The sequence below is a fragment of the Anabrus simplex genome, chromosome 2 (assembly GCF_040414725.1).
Source record: "Anabrus simplex isolate iqAnaSimp1 chromosome 2, ASM4041472v1, whole genome shotgun sequence".
Lineage (NCBI taxonomy): Eukaryota > Metazoa > Arthropoda > Insecta > Orthoptera > Tettigoniidae > Anabrus > Anabrus simplex.
Window position 1 is genome coordinate 533,245,843 of NC_090266.1, and position 18,329 is coordinate 533,264,171.

At 39.8% G+C, this 18,329-nt stretch overlaps 1 protein-coding gene across 1 annotated transcript in view; it reads left to right on the top strand.

Annotated features, from left to right (window-relative positions):
* The window catches only part of LOC136862916 (cell adhesion molecule Dscam2), a 476,298-nt gene that overhangs the window by 182,640 nt on the left and 275,329 nt on the right, over positions 1-18,329 (top strand). The window contains exons 6-7 of the mRNA XM_067139195.2: positions 16,926-17,036; positions 17,117-17,278. Of these exons, the coding sequence (XP_066995296.2) occupies positions 16,926-17,036; positions 17,117-17,278 (273 nt within the window). The remainder of the gene's footprint in view (positions 1-16,925; positions 17,037-17,116; positions 17,279-18,329) is intronic.

Genomic DNA, 18,329 nt, shown 5'->3' on the forward strand with positions numbered 1-18,329 from the left:
TCGCTGTCACATGTAATACATTTTATAGTGTTCCTTGAATGTTTCTTACATACAAGATTCACACTTCATTGATGTAACATGGTTACCCTGCTGACCACACGGAACACATCGTCCCCTTTTCCAGCCTACCCTCTGTCTTTCAGGCTCGTTACAGTAATCCTCATTACGAAATTTCTTCAGAAATAAACGGATGTCAATTGGCAATGACATAATTTGAGAACGTTCAAGAAACAATTCGTGCATAAGTTGCTCAGACAGATTCTTGAGGGAGCACCTCCTTATCAATCAAGATTGTGCAATGTTATTGAAAGTGTGAATGACATAGCCATTTATCGCAGCAATGTTCAGCAGCGTATAAAACACACACAATGTCCACCTGTTGCATTTATGGGCAGCGGAGTACTTTACTTCCTTTTGATCTCAAATTTCCACGGCACCTTTCATCGCATTGTAATCTAATACTGCATGAGGTTTCTGTGTACAGTCGTCTATGGAAGCAGAGTCGTGCATAGAGGAAAGCATTATAACGGCTTTGTTTTCTTAGGCACATGCGACACTATCATCATCTCAGACTGAATCCTGAACATACTTGAGCCTACTGCACAGTCCTTATTAGGCAGAAATTGAGGTGGAATTTATTTTCTGTTCTTTCTCAGTGTTCCTAGAGTAGTTATTTTACCTTCTAACAGGCTTAGCACTAGATCATTTGATGTGTACCAAATGTCAACAGTAAGGTTTCAATGTTTTCCTTTGAAATGTTCCACTAGACAATGTACTATGTCATATGACTTACGTGATAGGTACTTCATAGGGGCCTTGGGGTTGTTTTCCATAGTAAATCTCCAAAGATGACATATAAAATGATTTTGCATCATTCACTGCATATACTTTCAATACACATTTCGTGGGATTATTGGGAATAAATGGAATGGGACTGTATCGGCCATAGAAATGAACTAATTTTTCAACAATTATTACAAATTCACTAGGAGTAAAGCTGGCTTCACAGTTGTCGACAAATGTACTTATAAAAGAGTGAACTGCGGCAAGGTGATAAGTTTGTAGCCCTTCGACATGAGTGTTCTTTTCATCGAAGCGTAAGCTTCTCAGCAAAAATAAGAACCATTCCACAGACGTACTACATATCACTGCAATTATTCCTGATCCATCAGTAGTCCAAAACTCTTCTACACTTGTGTATTGTCCCCATTTTAGGCCTAACAACTATAACAGACCGGGCAATGCCATAATTTCACTGCAGTTCACAAATTTAGCATCACACTCACATCCATGGGCGCCCGCAAGGGGGGGCAAGGGGGGGCACTTGCCCCCCCCCCCCGGAATTTTAAAGATGTTGATGTTCAATTGTTTAATATCATACCAGATTATTTCATAAACTGAAATTACTGACAGTCATCTAGCATTTGTTATAACTGGAAGTTTCTATAAACAATTTAATGTTGCTGACATTATATTGGTTTTTATATTCAAGAAAATTGTTAATGTGCCCCCCCCCCGTGGAAAAGATCCTGCGGGCACCCATGCTCACATCTGTAATTCACTTCCTCCCGTTTCTTAGAAATGTACAAATTAGTCCAGTATAGTAGTTCATCGATCACCTCAGCTTTCATCAGCTGCATGAAACGGTCAATTTCTGTTGATACCTTCCTCGCCTCCCCTTTCGGTCCTGGCAGTATTTTTATAATATTCCTTGCTTTACCCTCGAAGTACGGTTTGAAAAGTCCGTTATGGACCACAGTGATCCTCCATCTCTCCCGAAGATGAATTCCTTTTCGTTATTGTCTTCGTAGATCTCGCTGTCCGAATCAGCCTCCATATCACTGTTATGATCCTGATCTGATATATTTATAATTTCCTCATCCCCATCTGAAAAATCCAATGCAGAGTCCTCTATTTCATCGGACAACTAGCTCAAAATGTCAGGTATGTCTTCATCACTGACAAAATAGACCTAAAATAGAAATATACTACATGCAATTACACCTGACTTTGCCTATTACCCGAAAAGTACAGAGGAAAGGAAATTTTAAAGAAATAAATTTTACTTACATGACCAGGTGTGCTGTTGACTTTGTCAATCAGCTTCAGGTTCCAGGAGTTCGCTCGAAATAATTACACATGTATCGCTTCCAGTGTTGTCGAAACTCGACTGAACTGAAGGTCAAAAGTGAGAGCAAAGGTATTAGTTGCGAGGTGGTGAAGGACTGACAATTCTAGGAATTACGGCATCAAATAACGTGCTGGTTAACAAAAGCAACCAGCATGCCCAGTTTAGGGTTAATATATCCCCAGAAATCTTATCAACCCCAGCTGCTTTTTTAGCTTTCAACTTTTGTATCTTTTCATAAATGTCTTTTTATCATAGGTAAATTTCAGTATTTCGCCATTATTAGTCGCCTCTTCTATCATAGGGTGACCAGATGTCCTTTGTTATCCAAATATATCATTCTTTTTAGACCACTGTCCGGGATCCGGGTGGATTATTTTTTAAAAATCCTCTTGTTTTAGTGAATCTGCTGATTTCAGGGTAATCTGTTTTACTTCTTCATTATCACGGCATCATCGATATCGTACTGATATATAGAAATGTGATTTTGGATATATAGTACATACGATAATTCTATGCTAGCCTTGCATTATAATTATAAATGCTATTTACCACTCTGTATACTGCATGCTTCGTTCTCAGCTGTACCCCATCAGAACACTGCCATGTTAATGTGCAACATCTGACAACATGACAAGTGACAGGAAATTGACTGGATTTGAAGGAAGCCTGTTTTAAATGGATGGCACGGAAAGTAATATTGATTATTTTGATGTTAAAATATGTATTCTGTATTTAGCTTTCAAATTCATGATGTGAAATCATTTGATTAGTTCTGCAATTTCAAACAATTCCTGAATAAGAGCAGTACCGGTAAAGGCCCTGAATATATCAAGGTACTTTGTAGTCAGAAATGGGCAAAATTGAGGGTAGTTCAGAGTTATTAAAACTTGCAGAATACTTTTTTCTATACCAGGGCACAATGCAAATGTAGAAAAAGGATTTTGATTGATTTCAGCACAATGGAATCTGTGAAAATCCTCTTAATGGCTCCATATAATCTAATGGAATTTACATGTGTATCTTTTTATATGTCAGACATGCCAAAAATCCTAAATCAATCAATCACTACTGATCTGCATTTAGGGCAGTTGCCCACGTGGCAGATTCCCTATCTGTTGTTTGCCTAGCCTTTTCTTAAATGATTGCAAAGAAATTGGAAATTTATTGAACATGAAGACAACTGAATCTTCAGAAAAGTATCAGCAAGGTATGTGAATTAGTTTTATTGTTAAATTTTTTTAAGAATTTACAGTATAATATGGAAATGGATAAATTTTGTTTATGTATGTGAAAATTAGAATATATGTCTAAATTCAGACTCTCAATGGAGGAATTTTGTGTCCTCTTTTCTCCTCCTTAAATAGTTGTGTCATATTTTTTACCTATTTGCATCTGGTCACGCTACTCTTACAGGACATTATCTATATGTCCAACTACCTTTACATATTGCTGACTGAATAGTTCTGCCTTCTGTAAGTTCTCACATATCCTTTCTGGAACCTGTTTCTGCCTTAAAGTGTCTATACATCTTCCATTGCTCCCTAAAATTCATGTAGGCCCCAATTATGTTTGCCACCATGTTATCCTTAGCTGATTTTTTCACTGAATTCAAATTCCTAGTGAGCACCTTCAATCTCTCTTTACTCCTGCAACCATTCCTAACTCTATTTCTTTCTAATCTTCACTTCATTCTTGATCTATTTATTTCCCAGATATAATATAATCGTCCTTACTATTCCTTACCACTTTTAAAGGTACATATCTGTTTTCACACTCCTCAACAATTGCTTTAAACACGTCCCGTAGGCTGTTAGATATCTATTTATCATTCTCCATTGATCATAATTGCTTTTTAAAAATTCCCCTATTCCCCTCTTATCAGTCATATTGTATTGCTTAATAGTCCTACTTTTACACATTCCTTTCTAACACATTTATTTTTAACTCTGACAAAGACAGCTTCATGATCACTCATACCATCTACCATTTCAGTTTCCCAATAGAGCTTATCTGGTTTCATCAGCACCACGTCTAGAATATTTTTCCCACTAGCTTTTTCCATCACTTTCTGATTCAGCTGTCCTTCCCATAATAATTTATTCACCATTTGTTGGTCATTTGCATTCCCTTCCCAGTTAACATTTGGCAAGTTCAGATCACCCGCTACAATAATGTTCCTCTCTCTATAATTCCCCACATACCTGATTACCTTATCATATAACTCTGCATCAGCATCAGTGCCAGCCTTGCCAGGTCCCTTGCCATGTCCCTTGCCAGGTCTGTACACCTCAGAAATATCAAGTTGCCTATTGTTTTTAGAGATGAGTCTTACACCTAGAATTTCATTTTCCTCATCCTTAATTTTTTCATAGCTTACGGTACAAATTCTTCTTTCACCAGTATAAATACTGGTCTCTGCGATAAACACTCAAGTTCTGTGAGAAAATTTTCACATCCATAATATCACCTTCAGCCATGATTCAATTCCTATTACAATGTTGTTGTTTCAGTCATTAGTCCATAGATTGGTTTGATGCAGCGCTCAATGCCAGACAATGCTGTGCTAACATGTTCATTTCTATGTAACTACTGCATCCTACATCTGCTCTAATCTGCTTGCCAAATTCATACCTTAGTCTATCCCCTACCGTTCTTACTGCCTACACTTCCCTCAAAAACCAACTAAACAAGTCCTGGGTGTCTTAAGATGTGTTCTATCATGCTATCCCTTCTTCTCATCAAATTTAGCCAAATCAGTCTTCTCCCACCACTTCAATTCAGTATCTCTTCATTCATGATTCAATCTATCCATCTCACCTTCAGCATTCTTCTGTAACACCACATTTCATAAGCTGACTGAGAATCTATTTTTTCTAAAAAATGGGCACTTCCCAAGATGCATTCTTGCAACAAGAAATAAAAGATAATTTCTCACTAATAAAAAATTTATCCCAAAACATAATAATAATAATAATAATAATAATAATAATAATAATAATAATAATAATAATAATAATAATAATAATAATGTCCAATTTGTTGGCTGAATGGTCAGCATACTGGCCTTCGGTTCAGAGGGTCCCAAGTTCGATTCCTGGCCGGATAGGGGATTTTTACCTTCATTGGTTAATTACAGTGGCTGGGGGGCTGGGAGTTTGTGCAGTCTCCAACATCCCTGCAACTCACACACCCCACACATAACACTTTGCTCCACCATATTACCGTAACACACAGTTACCCACACATGGCATACGCCGCCCACCCTTATCGGAGGGTGTGCCTTACAAGGGCTGTACTCAGCTAGAAATAGCCATATGAAATAATAATAATAATAATAATAATAATAATAATAATAATAATAATAATAATAATAATAATAATAATAATAATAATAATAATAATAATAATAATAATAATAATAATAATAATAATAATAATAATATCATGGCGTGGGTTACTGTAGTCACGTTCTAGTTCATGAACCATGGGCAACGGGTGAGTGGCCTAGTAAGTGGTCCTGAGAGTCGGGATACCAGTTGCTATGGAATGGGAGTGGGCATCTCGGACATATTCTGAGTCATGGCCCTCCTTGTCCTCTGGCGGCTAGTACTATACAATTCACCTGTGGTCCATAACCTGTTAGAGGAGAGATCCTCACTTGGACTATGTGTAAGTAGGGTAGCATCCTGCTTCATGAATTTACTGAGCTCAGAACATTTTATGCAAGCCTCGGACCTATAGGAGGAATGGAGCCCCACTCCCATTTGACAGGCGAGGGACTCCTTGGAAACAACTTGGCAAACAAAATGGAATTCGATGGGAGCTATCAATATTAATGGGGCTTATGGAAGAAAGAAAGTAGAACTGGCTGAGTCAGCAAAGAGGATGCATCTGGATGTGCTAGGAGAAAGTGATATTCGGGTAAGGGGAGATAACGAGGAAGAGATAGGAGATTATAAAGTGTACTTGATGGGTGTTAGAAAGGGAAGGGCAGAGTCTGGGGTAGGGCTCTTTATCAGGAATACCATTGTACGCAACATAGTTTCTGTTAGACACGTAAATGAGCGAATGATGTGGGTAGATTTGGCAGTTGGAGGAATTAGGACTAGAATTGTCTCCGTGCATTCACCATGTGAGGGTGCAGATGAGGATGAAGTTGACAAGTTTTATGAAGCATTGAGTGACATCGTGGTCAGGGTCAACAGCAAGGATAGAATAGTGCTAATGGGCGATTTCAATGCGAGAGTTGGGAATAGAACTGAAGGATACGAAAGAGTGATTGGTAAATGTGGGGAAGATATGGAAGCTAATGGGAATGGGAAGCATTTGCTAGACTTCTGTACTAGTATGGGTTTAGCAGTTACGAATACATTCTTCAAGCATAAGGCTATTCACCGTTACACATGGGAGGCTAGAGGTACCAGATCCATAATAGACTATATCTTAACCGACTTTGAATTCAGGAAATCTGTTAGGAATGTATGAGTTTTCCAGGGATTTTCTGATGATACAGACCACTATCTGATCTGCAGTGAACTAAGTATCTCTAGGCCTAGGGTAGAGAAAGTGAAATCTGTCTGCAAATGAATAAGGGTAGAAAATCTCCAGGACGAGGAAATTAGACAGAAGTACATGGATTAGTGAGAAATTTTGAACAGTGGATAGTAAGCAGGTTCAGGATATAGAAAGTGAATGGGTGGCATACAGGGATGCTGTAGTAGAAACAGCAAGGGAATGCCTAGGAACAACTGTGTGTAAAGATGGGAAAAGGCGAACATCTTTGTGGAATGATGAAGTGAGAGCAGCTTGTAAACGTAAAAAGTAGGCTTATCAGAAATGGCTCCAAACAAGGGCTGAGGCAGACAGGGAATTGTACATAGATGAAAGAAACGAGCGAAATAAATAGTTGTTGAATCCAAAAAGAAGTCGTAGGAAGATTCTGGTAATAACCAGGAAAGGCTAGGTCAAGCAGCAGGGAAACCTTTCTGGACAGTAATAAAGAATCTTAGGGAGGGAGGGAAAATGGAAATGAACAGTGTTTTGAGTAATTAAGGTGAACACATAATGGATCCCAGGGAATCACTGGAGAGGTGGAGGGAATATTTCGAACATCTTCTCAATGTAAAAGGAAATCATCCTGGTGGTGTTGTGAACAGCCATGCTCATGGGGAGGAGGAAAATGATGGTGAAATTACGCTTGAGGAAGTGGAAAGAATGGTAAATCAAATCGATCAATACTGATCTGCATTTAGGGCAGTTGCCCACGTGGCAGATTCTCTATCTGTAGTTTTCCTATCCTTTTCCTAAATGATTTCAAAGAAATTGGAAATTTATTGAATGTCTCCCTTGGTAAGTTATTCCAATCCCTAACTCGCCTTCCTATAAATGAATATTTGCCCCAGTTTGCCCTCTTGAATTCCAACTTTATCTTCATATTGTGATCATTCCTACTTTTATGAAAACCACTCAAACTTATTCGTCTACTAATGTCATTCCACACCATCTCGCCACTGACAGCACGTAACATACCACTTAGTCGAGCAGCTCTTCTTCTTTCTCTCAATTCTTCCCAGCCCCAACTTTGCAACATTTTTGTAACGCTACTCTTCTGTCGGAAATTGCCCAGAACAAATCGAGCTGCTTTTCTTTGGATTTTTTCCAGTTCTTGAATCAGGTAATCCTGGTGAGGGTCCCATACACTGGAACCATATTCTAGTTGGGGTCTTACCAGAGACTTATATGCCCTCTCTTTTACATCCTTACTACAACCCCTAAACACCCTCATAACCATGTGCAGAGATCTGTACCCTTTATTTACAATCCCATTTATGTCATTTCCCCAATGAAGATCTTTCCTTATATTAACACCTAGATACTTACAATGATCACCAAAAGGAACTTTCACCCCATTAACGCAGTAATTAAAACTGAGAGACTATTCCTATTTGTGAAACTCACAACCTGACTTTTAAACCCGTTTATCAACATACCATTGCCTGCTGTCCATCTCACAACATTTTCGAGGTCACGTTGCAGTTGCTCACAATCTTGTAACTTATTTATTACTCTATGGAGAATAACATCATCCACAAAAAGTCTTACCTCTGATTCCACTCTTTTACTCATATCATTTATATATATAAGAAAACATAAAGGTCCGATAATACTGCCTTGAGTAATTCCCCTCTTAATTATTACAGGGTCAGATAAAGCTTCAACTACTCTAATTCTCTGAGATCTATTTTCTAGAAATATAGCAAGCTATTCAGTCACTATTTTGTCTAGTCCAATTACACTCATTTTTGCCAGTAGTCTCCCATGATCTACCCTATCAAATGCTTTAGACAGGTCAATCGCAATACAGTCCATTTGACCTCCAGAATCCAAGATATCTGCTATAACTTGCAGGAATCCTACAAGTTGAGATTCAGTGGAATAACCTTTCCTAAAACCGAACTGCCTTCTATGGAACCAGTTATTAATTTTGCATACATGTCCAGTATAATCATATAGAATGCCTTCCCAAAGCTTACATGCAATGCATGTCAAACTTACTGGCCCATTATTTTCAGCTTTAGGTCTATCACTATTTCCTTTATACACAGGGGCTACTATAGCAACTTTCCATTCATTTGGTATAGCTCCTTCACCCAAACAATAATCAAATATGTACTTCAGATATGGTACTATATCCCAACCCATTATCTTTAGTATGTCCCCAGAAATATTATCAAATCCAGCCGATTTTCTAGTTTTCAACTTTTGTATCTTATTGTAAATGTCATTGTTATCATATGTTAATTTCAATACTGCTTTTGCATTAGTCACCTCCTCTATCTGGACATTATCCTTGTAACCAACAATCTTTACATACTGCTGACTGAATACCTTTGCCTTTTGAAGATCCTCACATACACACTCACCTTGTTCATTAACAATTCCTGGAATGTCCTTCTTGGAACCTGTTTCTGCTTTTAAGTGCCTATATATACCCTTCCATTTATCACTAAAGTTTGTACGACCACCAATTATGCTTGCCATCATGTTATCCTTAGCTGCCTTCTTTGCTAGATTCAATTTTCTAGTAAGTTCCTTCAATTTCTCCTTACTTCCACAGCCATTTCTAACTCTATTTCTTTCCAGTCTGCACCTCCTTCTTAGTCTCTTTATTTCTCTATTATAATAAGATGGGTCTTTACCATTCCTTACCACCCTTAAAGGTACAAACCTGTTTTCGCATTCCTCAACAATTTCTTTAAACCCATCCCAGAGTCTATTTACATATTTATTTACTGTTTTCCACCGATCATAGTTACTTTTTAGAAACTGCCTCATGCCTTCTTTATCAGCCATAAGGTACTGCCTAATAGTCCTACTTTTTAGACATTCGTTTCTATGACATTTATTTTTAACTACAACAAAAACAGCTTCATGATCTCTAATACCATCTATTCCTTCAGTTTCTCTATAGTGCTCATCTGGTTTTATCAGCACCACATCCAGGATATTTTTCCCTCTGGTTGGTTCAATCACTTTCTGAATCAGCTGTCCTTCCCATATTAACTTATTTGCCATTTGTTGGTCATGCTTCCTGTCATTCGTATTTCCTTCCCAATTGACATCTGGTAAATTCAGATCTCCTGCTACAGTCACATTTCTTTCCATGTCGTTTTCTACATAGCTGATTATCTTATCAAGTAATTCTGAATCCGTGTCAGTGCTACCCTTTCCCGGTCTGTACACGCCAAATATATCAAGTTGCCTATTATCTTTAGAAATGAGCCTTACACCTAGAATTTCATGTGCCTCATTTTTAACTTTTGCGTAGCTTACAAATTCTTCTTTCACCAGAATGAATACTCCCCCTCCCACCATTCCTATCCTATCTCTACGATACACACTCCTGTTCCGTGAGAAAATTTCTGCATCCATTATATCATTTCTCAGCCATGATTCAACTCCTGTTACAATATATGGTAAATATATATCTATTATGTTACTTAATTCTATTCCTTTCTTTACGATACTTCTACAGTTCAACACTAACAATTTTATGTCATTCCTACTTGATTTCCAGTTCCCTGTTCCCTTATCACCGCTCGCTAGCCACCCCGTTTCCCTGAATGTTCCTCCTCTATTACCCTTCCAAACAAATTTCCTAACTTATATGAACCACTGGGGTTTAAGTGAAGGCCATCTGAGCGCAGATCCCTGTCTCGTACCCACCCATTAGGATCTAGAAATCCCACTCCCAGTATCCCACATACCCACTCCATAGTCTCATTTAAATCCCCAATCACCCTCCAGTCACTATCCCTCCTACACAGTATTCCACTAATAATAATCCCCGCTTTCTTGAACTTCACCCGTGCAGCATTTACCAGATCCCACACATCTTCAACTATGTTGGTACTTATATCAGCTTGCCTTACGTTGTTGGTACCGATGTGAAACACTACCACATTCTCCTTCCCGTCCTTCCTCTCTTCTACTTTCCTCAACATCTGCATCAACCTAATTCCTGGATAACATTCTACCCTGGTTCCCTTTCCTTCATTGTTATAAAGCAGCAGGAATAGATGAAATTAGACCTGAAATGGTGAAGTATAGTGGGAAGGCAGGGATGAAATGGCTTCATAGAGTAGTAAAATTAGCATGGAGTGTTGGTAAAGTACCTTCAGATTGACCAAAAGCAGTAATTGCACCTATCTATAAGCAAGGGAACAGGAAGGATTGCAACAACTATCGAGGTATCGCATTAATATACCAGGCAAAGTATTCACTGGCATCTTGGAAGGGAGGGTGCGATCGGTCATTGAGAGGAAGTTGGATGAAAACCAGTGTGGTTTCAGACCACAGAGAGGCTGTCAGGATTAGATTTTCAGTATGCGCCAGGTAATTGGAAAATGCTATGAGAGGAATAGGCAGTTGTGTTTATGTTTCGTAGATCTAGAGAAAGCATATGACAGAGTACCGAGGGAAAAGATGTTCGCTATACTGGGGGACTATGGAATTAAAGGTAGATTATTAAAATCAATCAAAGCCATTTATGTTGACAATTGGGCTTCAGTGAGAATTGATGGTAAAATGAGTTCTTGGTTCAAGGTGCTTACAGGAGTTAGACAAGGCTCTAATTTTTCACCCTTGCTGTTCGTAGTTTACATGGATCATCTGCTGAAAGATATAAAATGGTAGGGAGGGATTCAGTTAGGTGGAAATGTAGTAAGCAGTCTGGCTTATGCTGATGACTTGGTCTCGATGGCAGATTGTGCCGAAAGCCTGCAGTCTAATATCTTGGAACTTGAAAAGTGTTGCAACGAGTATGGTATGAAAATTAGCCTCTCGAAGACTAAATTGATGTCAGTAGGTATGAAATTCAACAGAATTGAATGTCAGATTGGTGATACAAAGCTAGAACAGGTCGATAATTTCAAGTATTTGGGTTGTGTGTTTTCCCAGGGTGGTAATATGGTAAGTGAGATTGAATCAAGGAGTCATAAAGGTAATGCAGTAAGCTCGAAGTTGCGATCAACAGTATTCTGTAAGAAGGAAGTCAGCTCCCAGACGAAACTATCTTTACATTGGTCTGTTTTCAGACCAACTTTGCTTTATGGGAGCGAAAGCTGGGTGGACTCAGGATATCTTATTCATAAGTTGGAAGTAACAGACATGAAAATAGGAAGAATGATTGCTGGTACAAACATGTGCGAACAATGGCAGGAGGGTTCTCGGAATGAGGAGATAAAGGCTAATTTAGGATTGAACTCAATGGATGAAGCTGTACGCATAAACCGGCTTCTGTGGTGGGGTCATGTGAGGCGAATGGAGGAGGATAAGTAACCTAGGAGAATAATGGACTCTGTTATGGAGGGTAAGAGAAGTAGAGGTAGACCAAGACGACGATGGTTAGACTCGGTTTTAAAGATAAGAGGTATGGAACTAAATGAGGCCACAACACTAGTTGAAAATCGAGGATTGTGGTGAAGTACAGTAAATTCACAGTGGCTTGCAGACTGAACGCTAAAAGGCATAAGAGTCTATAATGATAATGTATGTATGTATGTATGTATGTATGTATGTATGTATGTATGTATGTATGAATAATAATAATAATAATAATAATAATAATAATAATAATAATAATAATAATAATACGAGGATTGGGGCAAAAGTCATGGCAACTATTTTTTTTTGTAGATATGTGAATGGATCACAAATGTATATGTGTCGTGTGGAAGTTCTGCAGGCATAGAACAACAGATGGCTCTGTGATAGCTGGTAGTAGCGCAGCGAGGGCTGTAAAATCAGTCAGTTGGTGAGTGTCGTGCGAGATGGAAGTAACCCGTGCTGAGCAGTGTGCTTACATCAAAATAGCCATTCTCCGAGGAAGAAATGCTATGGAATGTCACAGTGAATTAGTGGAAGCCCTTGGGAATAATGCCCTACCATACTGTACAGTAGCACAGTGGGTAGGAATGTTTCCGCAAGGACGTGTGTCAACCAGTGATGAGCAACGTTCGGGACAACCTGTCAGTGTACGAACCGACGTGGCACGTGCCGTCATCAAGCAGCTCCTGGATGAAGACAGATGATGGACGCTACTGGAGTTAGAGAGGGCAAGTGGCATCGAGAAACGCACCATCCACAGGATATTGCGTAATGAGCTGCAACTGCACAAAATCGCATCACGGTGGGTACTGCATGCACTGACGGAAGTTCAAAGGTGGGTGTGCTATGCACTATGCTCCGACCACCTTGCACGCTGGCAACAGGACAGCGATCAATTGTTGTCATGAATAATCGCCATCGATGAATTTTGGGCTGGGGCATATGAACCAGAACTGAAACGTCAGCCCGCGGATTGGCAACATGCTGGATCACCAAGGAGGCAGAAGGTCCGTCAGAATCCTTCCCCAGTCAAATTGATGGTGATCATCGTGTATGACGTCAGGGGTGTCATTGTTTGCCACTTTGTTCCACATGGCAAAACAGTTACCGCACAGTACTACAGGGACTTCCTGGTGTGACAGGTACGACATGGCGTTCGAGAGAAACGTCCGAATCATGTGGACAGTGCAATAATGCTGCACGACAATGCAAAAACACATAAAGCAGAGTGTGTAGGGCAGCTACTGCGACATTGGGGATCAGAAGAATTGGAGCACCCACCCTATTCTCCCGACATTTCGCCCTGTGACTTTGATCTCATTGGAAATATTAAGGAACCACTACGTGGTAGGCGGTTTGCAACACGAGAGGACATTGCTAATGCTGTGCACTAACAGGTGACCCAATTCACACATGGTGTAGCAAATGCTGAGACAGATGGTATTCAGCGCCTCCCACATCGTTGGCAGCGTGTGGTGTCAGTAGCAGGGGACTACTTTGAGAGTCTTTAGGACTAGGTTTGTTATGTCAACTTTATGTGTACTGTGTTGTCATTCTTTTGCACCGGGAATGCCATATTGCCCTATGTACTAGCGTAATGAATTAGTGTGTTAAGATATTTCAGTGCTATTCATTGTCCACACAGGTAGTTAACACCTTGTCCTTTCATCTGTATATGTCACATTTTACAACCGCACTGGTATCTTCAAGAAAAAAATAGTTGGCATGACTTTTGCTCCAAACCTCGTAATAATAATAATAATAATAATAATAATAATGATAATAATAATAATAATAATAATAATAATAATAATAATAATAATAATAATAACTCTTATTTTTCATGTCCATATTACACGATATCCATCCAAAATGTAGCTGTGTCAACTGTGTTTCTATTTGCAATCATAATATCTTCCTCTGTGCAAGGTTGTCCTACATTTATGCAAATAAGCAAATGCTGGGAGTTTCTCATTACCCCACAGTAACACAGGATGTTTCCTCCTTCTGGGGAGAATCCGTATCGCACTAAATCAGTTTTGCATTTTGAAACCCCGTGTGGAGTCAGTTCAAAGTCTCCTACACAAAGAAATAATAATTATGACAAGGTGCTAGCTCTTCCTTTAGTGGAATGATGGAAAAGTGGTTCTCAGCTCTCCATTTCTGAAGTCTTCTAGCTTCCTCACATCCTTCTAAAGGTGTTGTTCTTTCCAGGAAGCTATAACTGGATCGAACTCTAGGTCTGGCTGGTTGATGGCCATGCAGTGGGTTCCAATGGTCTGTCTCTTGCTTCTTCCTTTCTGCCTCTGTGGCAACTTCTTCAATGCTGGCAAGGCAGTTCAGATAGTGGACAGGAGTAGGTTTGAGGCAGCCTGTAATGAGGCAAACCATTAAGTCAAGGTTAAGTCAACCCCATGCAGGAGCAGCGTACACTGCTGCAGCAAAACAGAGTGCTAAATTTCATGTTCTTTGTACTGTTCGTTCTGCTGCCCACGTTTTCCCAGTAAGCTTTCATAAGAGGTTGTTTCTGGCATTAACTTAGTTATTGAGTTAAGACAATGTTGTTTGAATATAAGGGTCTATTCAAAGCAACCCCAAGATATTTTGGATGAAAGTGGTGCTCTAGCTGCTGATCACACCAAGAGATGTTCAGTTTTCTACATGGTTTGCAGTTGCTCATAGATGGAATGAGCAGACTTGGGTCCGTGAAAGATTCAGTGTCAGGAAGTTATTCCCATTGTATCTAGACATTTTATCCAGAGCCATTGTCAACTTCTGTTCTTCTTCTTATTCTTATTCTTAAAATTTCTTCCCTTATACAGCAATAGCTGTATCGTCTGCATAGATAAACTGCCTGATTGCTTCATGTAAATGTTGATCGTTTGTATACATGCTGCTGTATAGCAAAGGGGCTAGAACACTGTCTTGAGAGAGTCCATTTTTCTGCAAGACCCACCTGCTGTTATTCCCAAGGAGACTGACATAGAATCTGCAATTCTGGAGAAATGTGCCAACCAGGGGCGTATTCTCCTTGAATGCAAGGCATTCACTGCATGCTTTATGATAACACAAAGAACTGTCTGATGTATGATTTTAGGTTGTTTTAAGTCAAATATTAATGATTTCATCTCTCAGAAGTTCAAAAGGTTCGCGCAACTGTACTAGTTCCATTGCCTGGCTACGTGTGGTGCTGGTGTAGTCTCGCCGTCTACTCCTCTCTAGGAAGAAGGAGACAGCATGGCGGAGTTAAGGATGCAAGGCATTCAATCTTAAAATTGCATTCGGTGGCAGACGTAGTTCTGAAACCCTCCGAACGATGTCACCGCAATTGAAACTTGGTCAGAATTTGTCACCCCATACCCGTGCTACCCTCTGCCATTTGTTAGCAACTTGGAGAAAGTCGACACGTTTACAGCGAACGGGACCCACAGATTATCCCCCAGCGAGAACCCAACGTGACGAAACTGACCAATGCCACTGAGGTGACTTTCCTCCAGTGCTTCAGTTGTGGCTAACTAGTGAGTTAATTCATTGTGTGTTTTGCTGATTAGTGAGTTCATTCTGTGTGTGCTGTTCCTGTGCTATTCGTCGTTTTCGGTCTTTTATTATATTTTGTGCTTATTGTGGTATTAACTATGGATGAGTCTAAAACGGATATAATTGTAAATCAGTTTACTGGCCGTTCGTTTGATGAAAAGATTCAAATAGTTCAAGCCGGGAGACCTCTACCTTCCCTCGTATATTTCTTCTTTACCGGGTGAGTTGGCCGTGCATGTAGAGACGCGCGGCTGTGAGCTTGCATCCGGGAGATAGTAGGTTCGAACCCCACTATCGGCAGCCCTGAAGATGGTTTTCCGTGGTTTCCCATTTTCACACCAGGCAAATGCTGGGGCTGTACCTTAATTAAGGCCACGGCCGCTTCCTTCCAACTCCTAGGCCTTTCCTATCCCATCGTCGCCATAAGACCTATCTGTGTCGGTGCGACGTAAAGCACGTAGCAAAAAAAATTCTTCTTTTTCTCCTTCTTCTTAATCTGCTTACCCTCCAGGACTCAGCGAGGGATCCCACCTGTACCGCCTCAAGGGCACTGTCCTGGAGCTTCAGACTCTGCGTCGGGGACAAAACTGGGGAGGATAACCAGTACCTCGCCCAGGCGGCCTCACCTGCTATGCTGAACAGGGGCCTTGCGGTGGATGGGAATATTGGAAGGGATAGACAAGGAAGAGCGAAGGAAGCGGCCATGGCCTGAAGTTAGGTACCATCCCGGCATTTGCCTGGAGAAGTGGGAAACCACGGAAAACCACTTCCAGAATGGCTGAGGTGGGAATCGAACCCACCTCTACTCAGTTGACCTCCCGAGGCTGAGTGAACCCCGTTCCAGCCCTCGTACCACTTTTCAAATTTCGTGGCAGAGCCGGGAATTGAACCCGGACCTCCGGGGGTGGCAGCTAATCACACTAACCACTACACCACAGAGGCGGACTCTCGTAAATTTAAAAATAGAAAACAAGAATTGTGTACGCACGTTCAATCCAGGAACTTACAGTAAAACTGTTTGGCTCGAGTTCACTTACATGTAATTAGGGTGAGTAGAATTGAAATTTACTTAATACATTGTGTTAACTGCATGGTTACTAGTTGCATGCCTCAGTGAAGATTCCAGGATACGCCACTGGTGCCAACTAAAAATATCTGCTGAATTTCCTTTGTCAAGTGGTACAGCTTCTTCCCTTCCTTCTTTCCCTCTATACCTAATATTCTTTATGTTTCATCACTTAATTATCACTGTCACCATTACTAGCATAATTAATTACATCAACATTTTTATTTGAAATCAGTTTATTTTCATAGTTGTATTTTACATAGATATAATTTTTTATAAGAAATATTTTCCATGTTCTTGCAGGTTTACCATACATCAGACCTATCCCTAATGTAACAGCTGTTGCAGGAGAGCCTTTGTACATTGCCTGCCCTGTTGCTGGTTATCCCATTGAATCGATAACATGGGAAAAAGGTAAGAAATGATAAAGCTCTAAGTAAGAAATTCTGTTTTCCTGAAGGACAGAATCATAATCAAAGGTACTGGTGTAACAGATGGCAGGCAGCTTCCCCTCACCCGCCGCCAGCATGTGTTTCCAAATGGAACACTACTTTTGGAGAATGTTCAGCGTGATCCAGATGGAGGAGAGTATCGATGCAAGGCAACCAACAAGCAAGGTCATGTGGCTTCTCAAGTTCTGCCTCTCAATGTTATAGGTATGGTACAACCCACTTTACTATGTTATCACACAATTTAGGCTTTCCTTCCATGATTACTTCTTCCAGTGCATCGTGACTTTCAAATTAAAAATTAAACACATTGGTGTTTTCTCTTTTACTGGCCCCAGAGCCTTGTGTTTTAAGTTGCACCTCCTTGGTCTGCTTATATGGTTAAGGTAGCAGCAATATACAGTATGGTATAGTATTATTTTTCCTGAAAGGATAATCCTGAAGCATTCCACACAGTTTGTTGTTATTTTTATCATGTATATGTGAGTATCTGTTATCACATTAATTCTGGTCTGTATTTTGAGAATTTTTGCTTAGTTCTCATATTATTTCTTAACACTAGAACGGCAAAACTTTCCTCATACCTATAAAAGCCGCAGGTGGTCGTTTACTGGTATATATCTGGCATGTGAATGTTCAATCATTTATTTTAAAACAACATAGTTAACCATTGGGATGTATTGTATATAGAACAATCTATTGTTAAATATCAATAATTAATTGCTCATATTCTCTCACTTCTAATTAGTAACAATGAAATATTTTGGCGGACTTCCTATTGAATGCGTTTGTGAAAACTCATGATAAAAATAACAGTCTCTATTTGCTTACAAGCCTATTCAGGCACTTGACAAGCAATTAATGCAAGTGATTACATTCCACGAACATTTTCCACAGACTACTTTGTTGAAAGAAGAACACATGTCAGAGGTTCTGTTCTGTTTACAACTGGAATTCACTTGACATTTTCATCGCTTACAACTGGCACATTGGACCTGAATCTGAGGCTCAGGCTGAAGTGTATGGAGTTCAGTCAACCAGGATCTTGTCTTCAGAACTTCTGAACTTAGTCTGTGTATTATTTCAAGAATATAATCATGTCGACAGATTCTCTGTCCCGTAAATTCCTTGTAGACTATCCATGAATTTATTGCTGCTAGGTCAAGTACGTTATAAAATACATGTACAGGCCACCTTCGGCATCCAACCCTAGCAATGTCTTTATGCGCCATTTGACCAGCTACATCCATACCATACT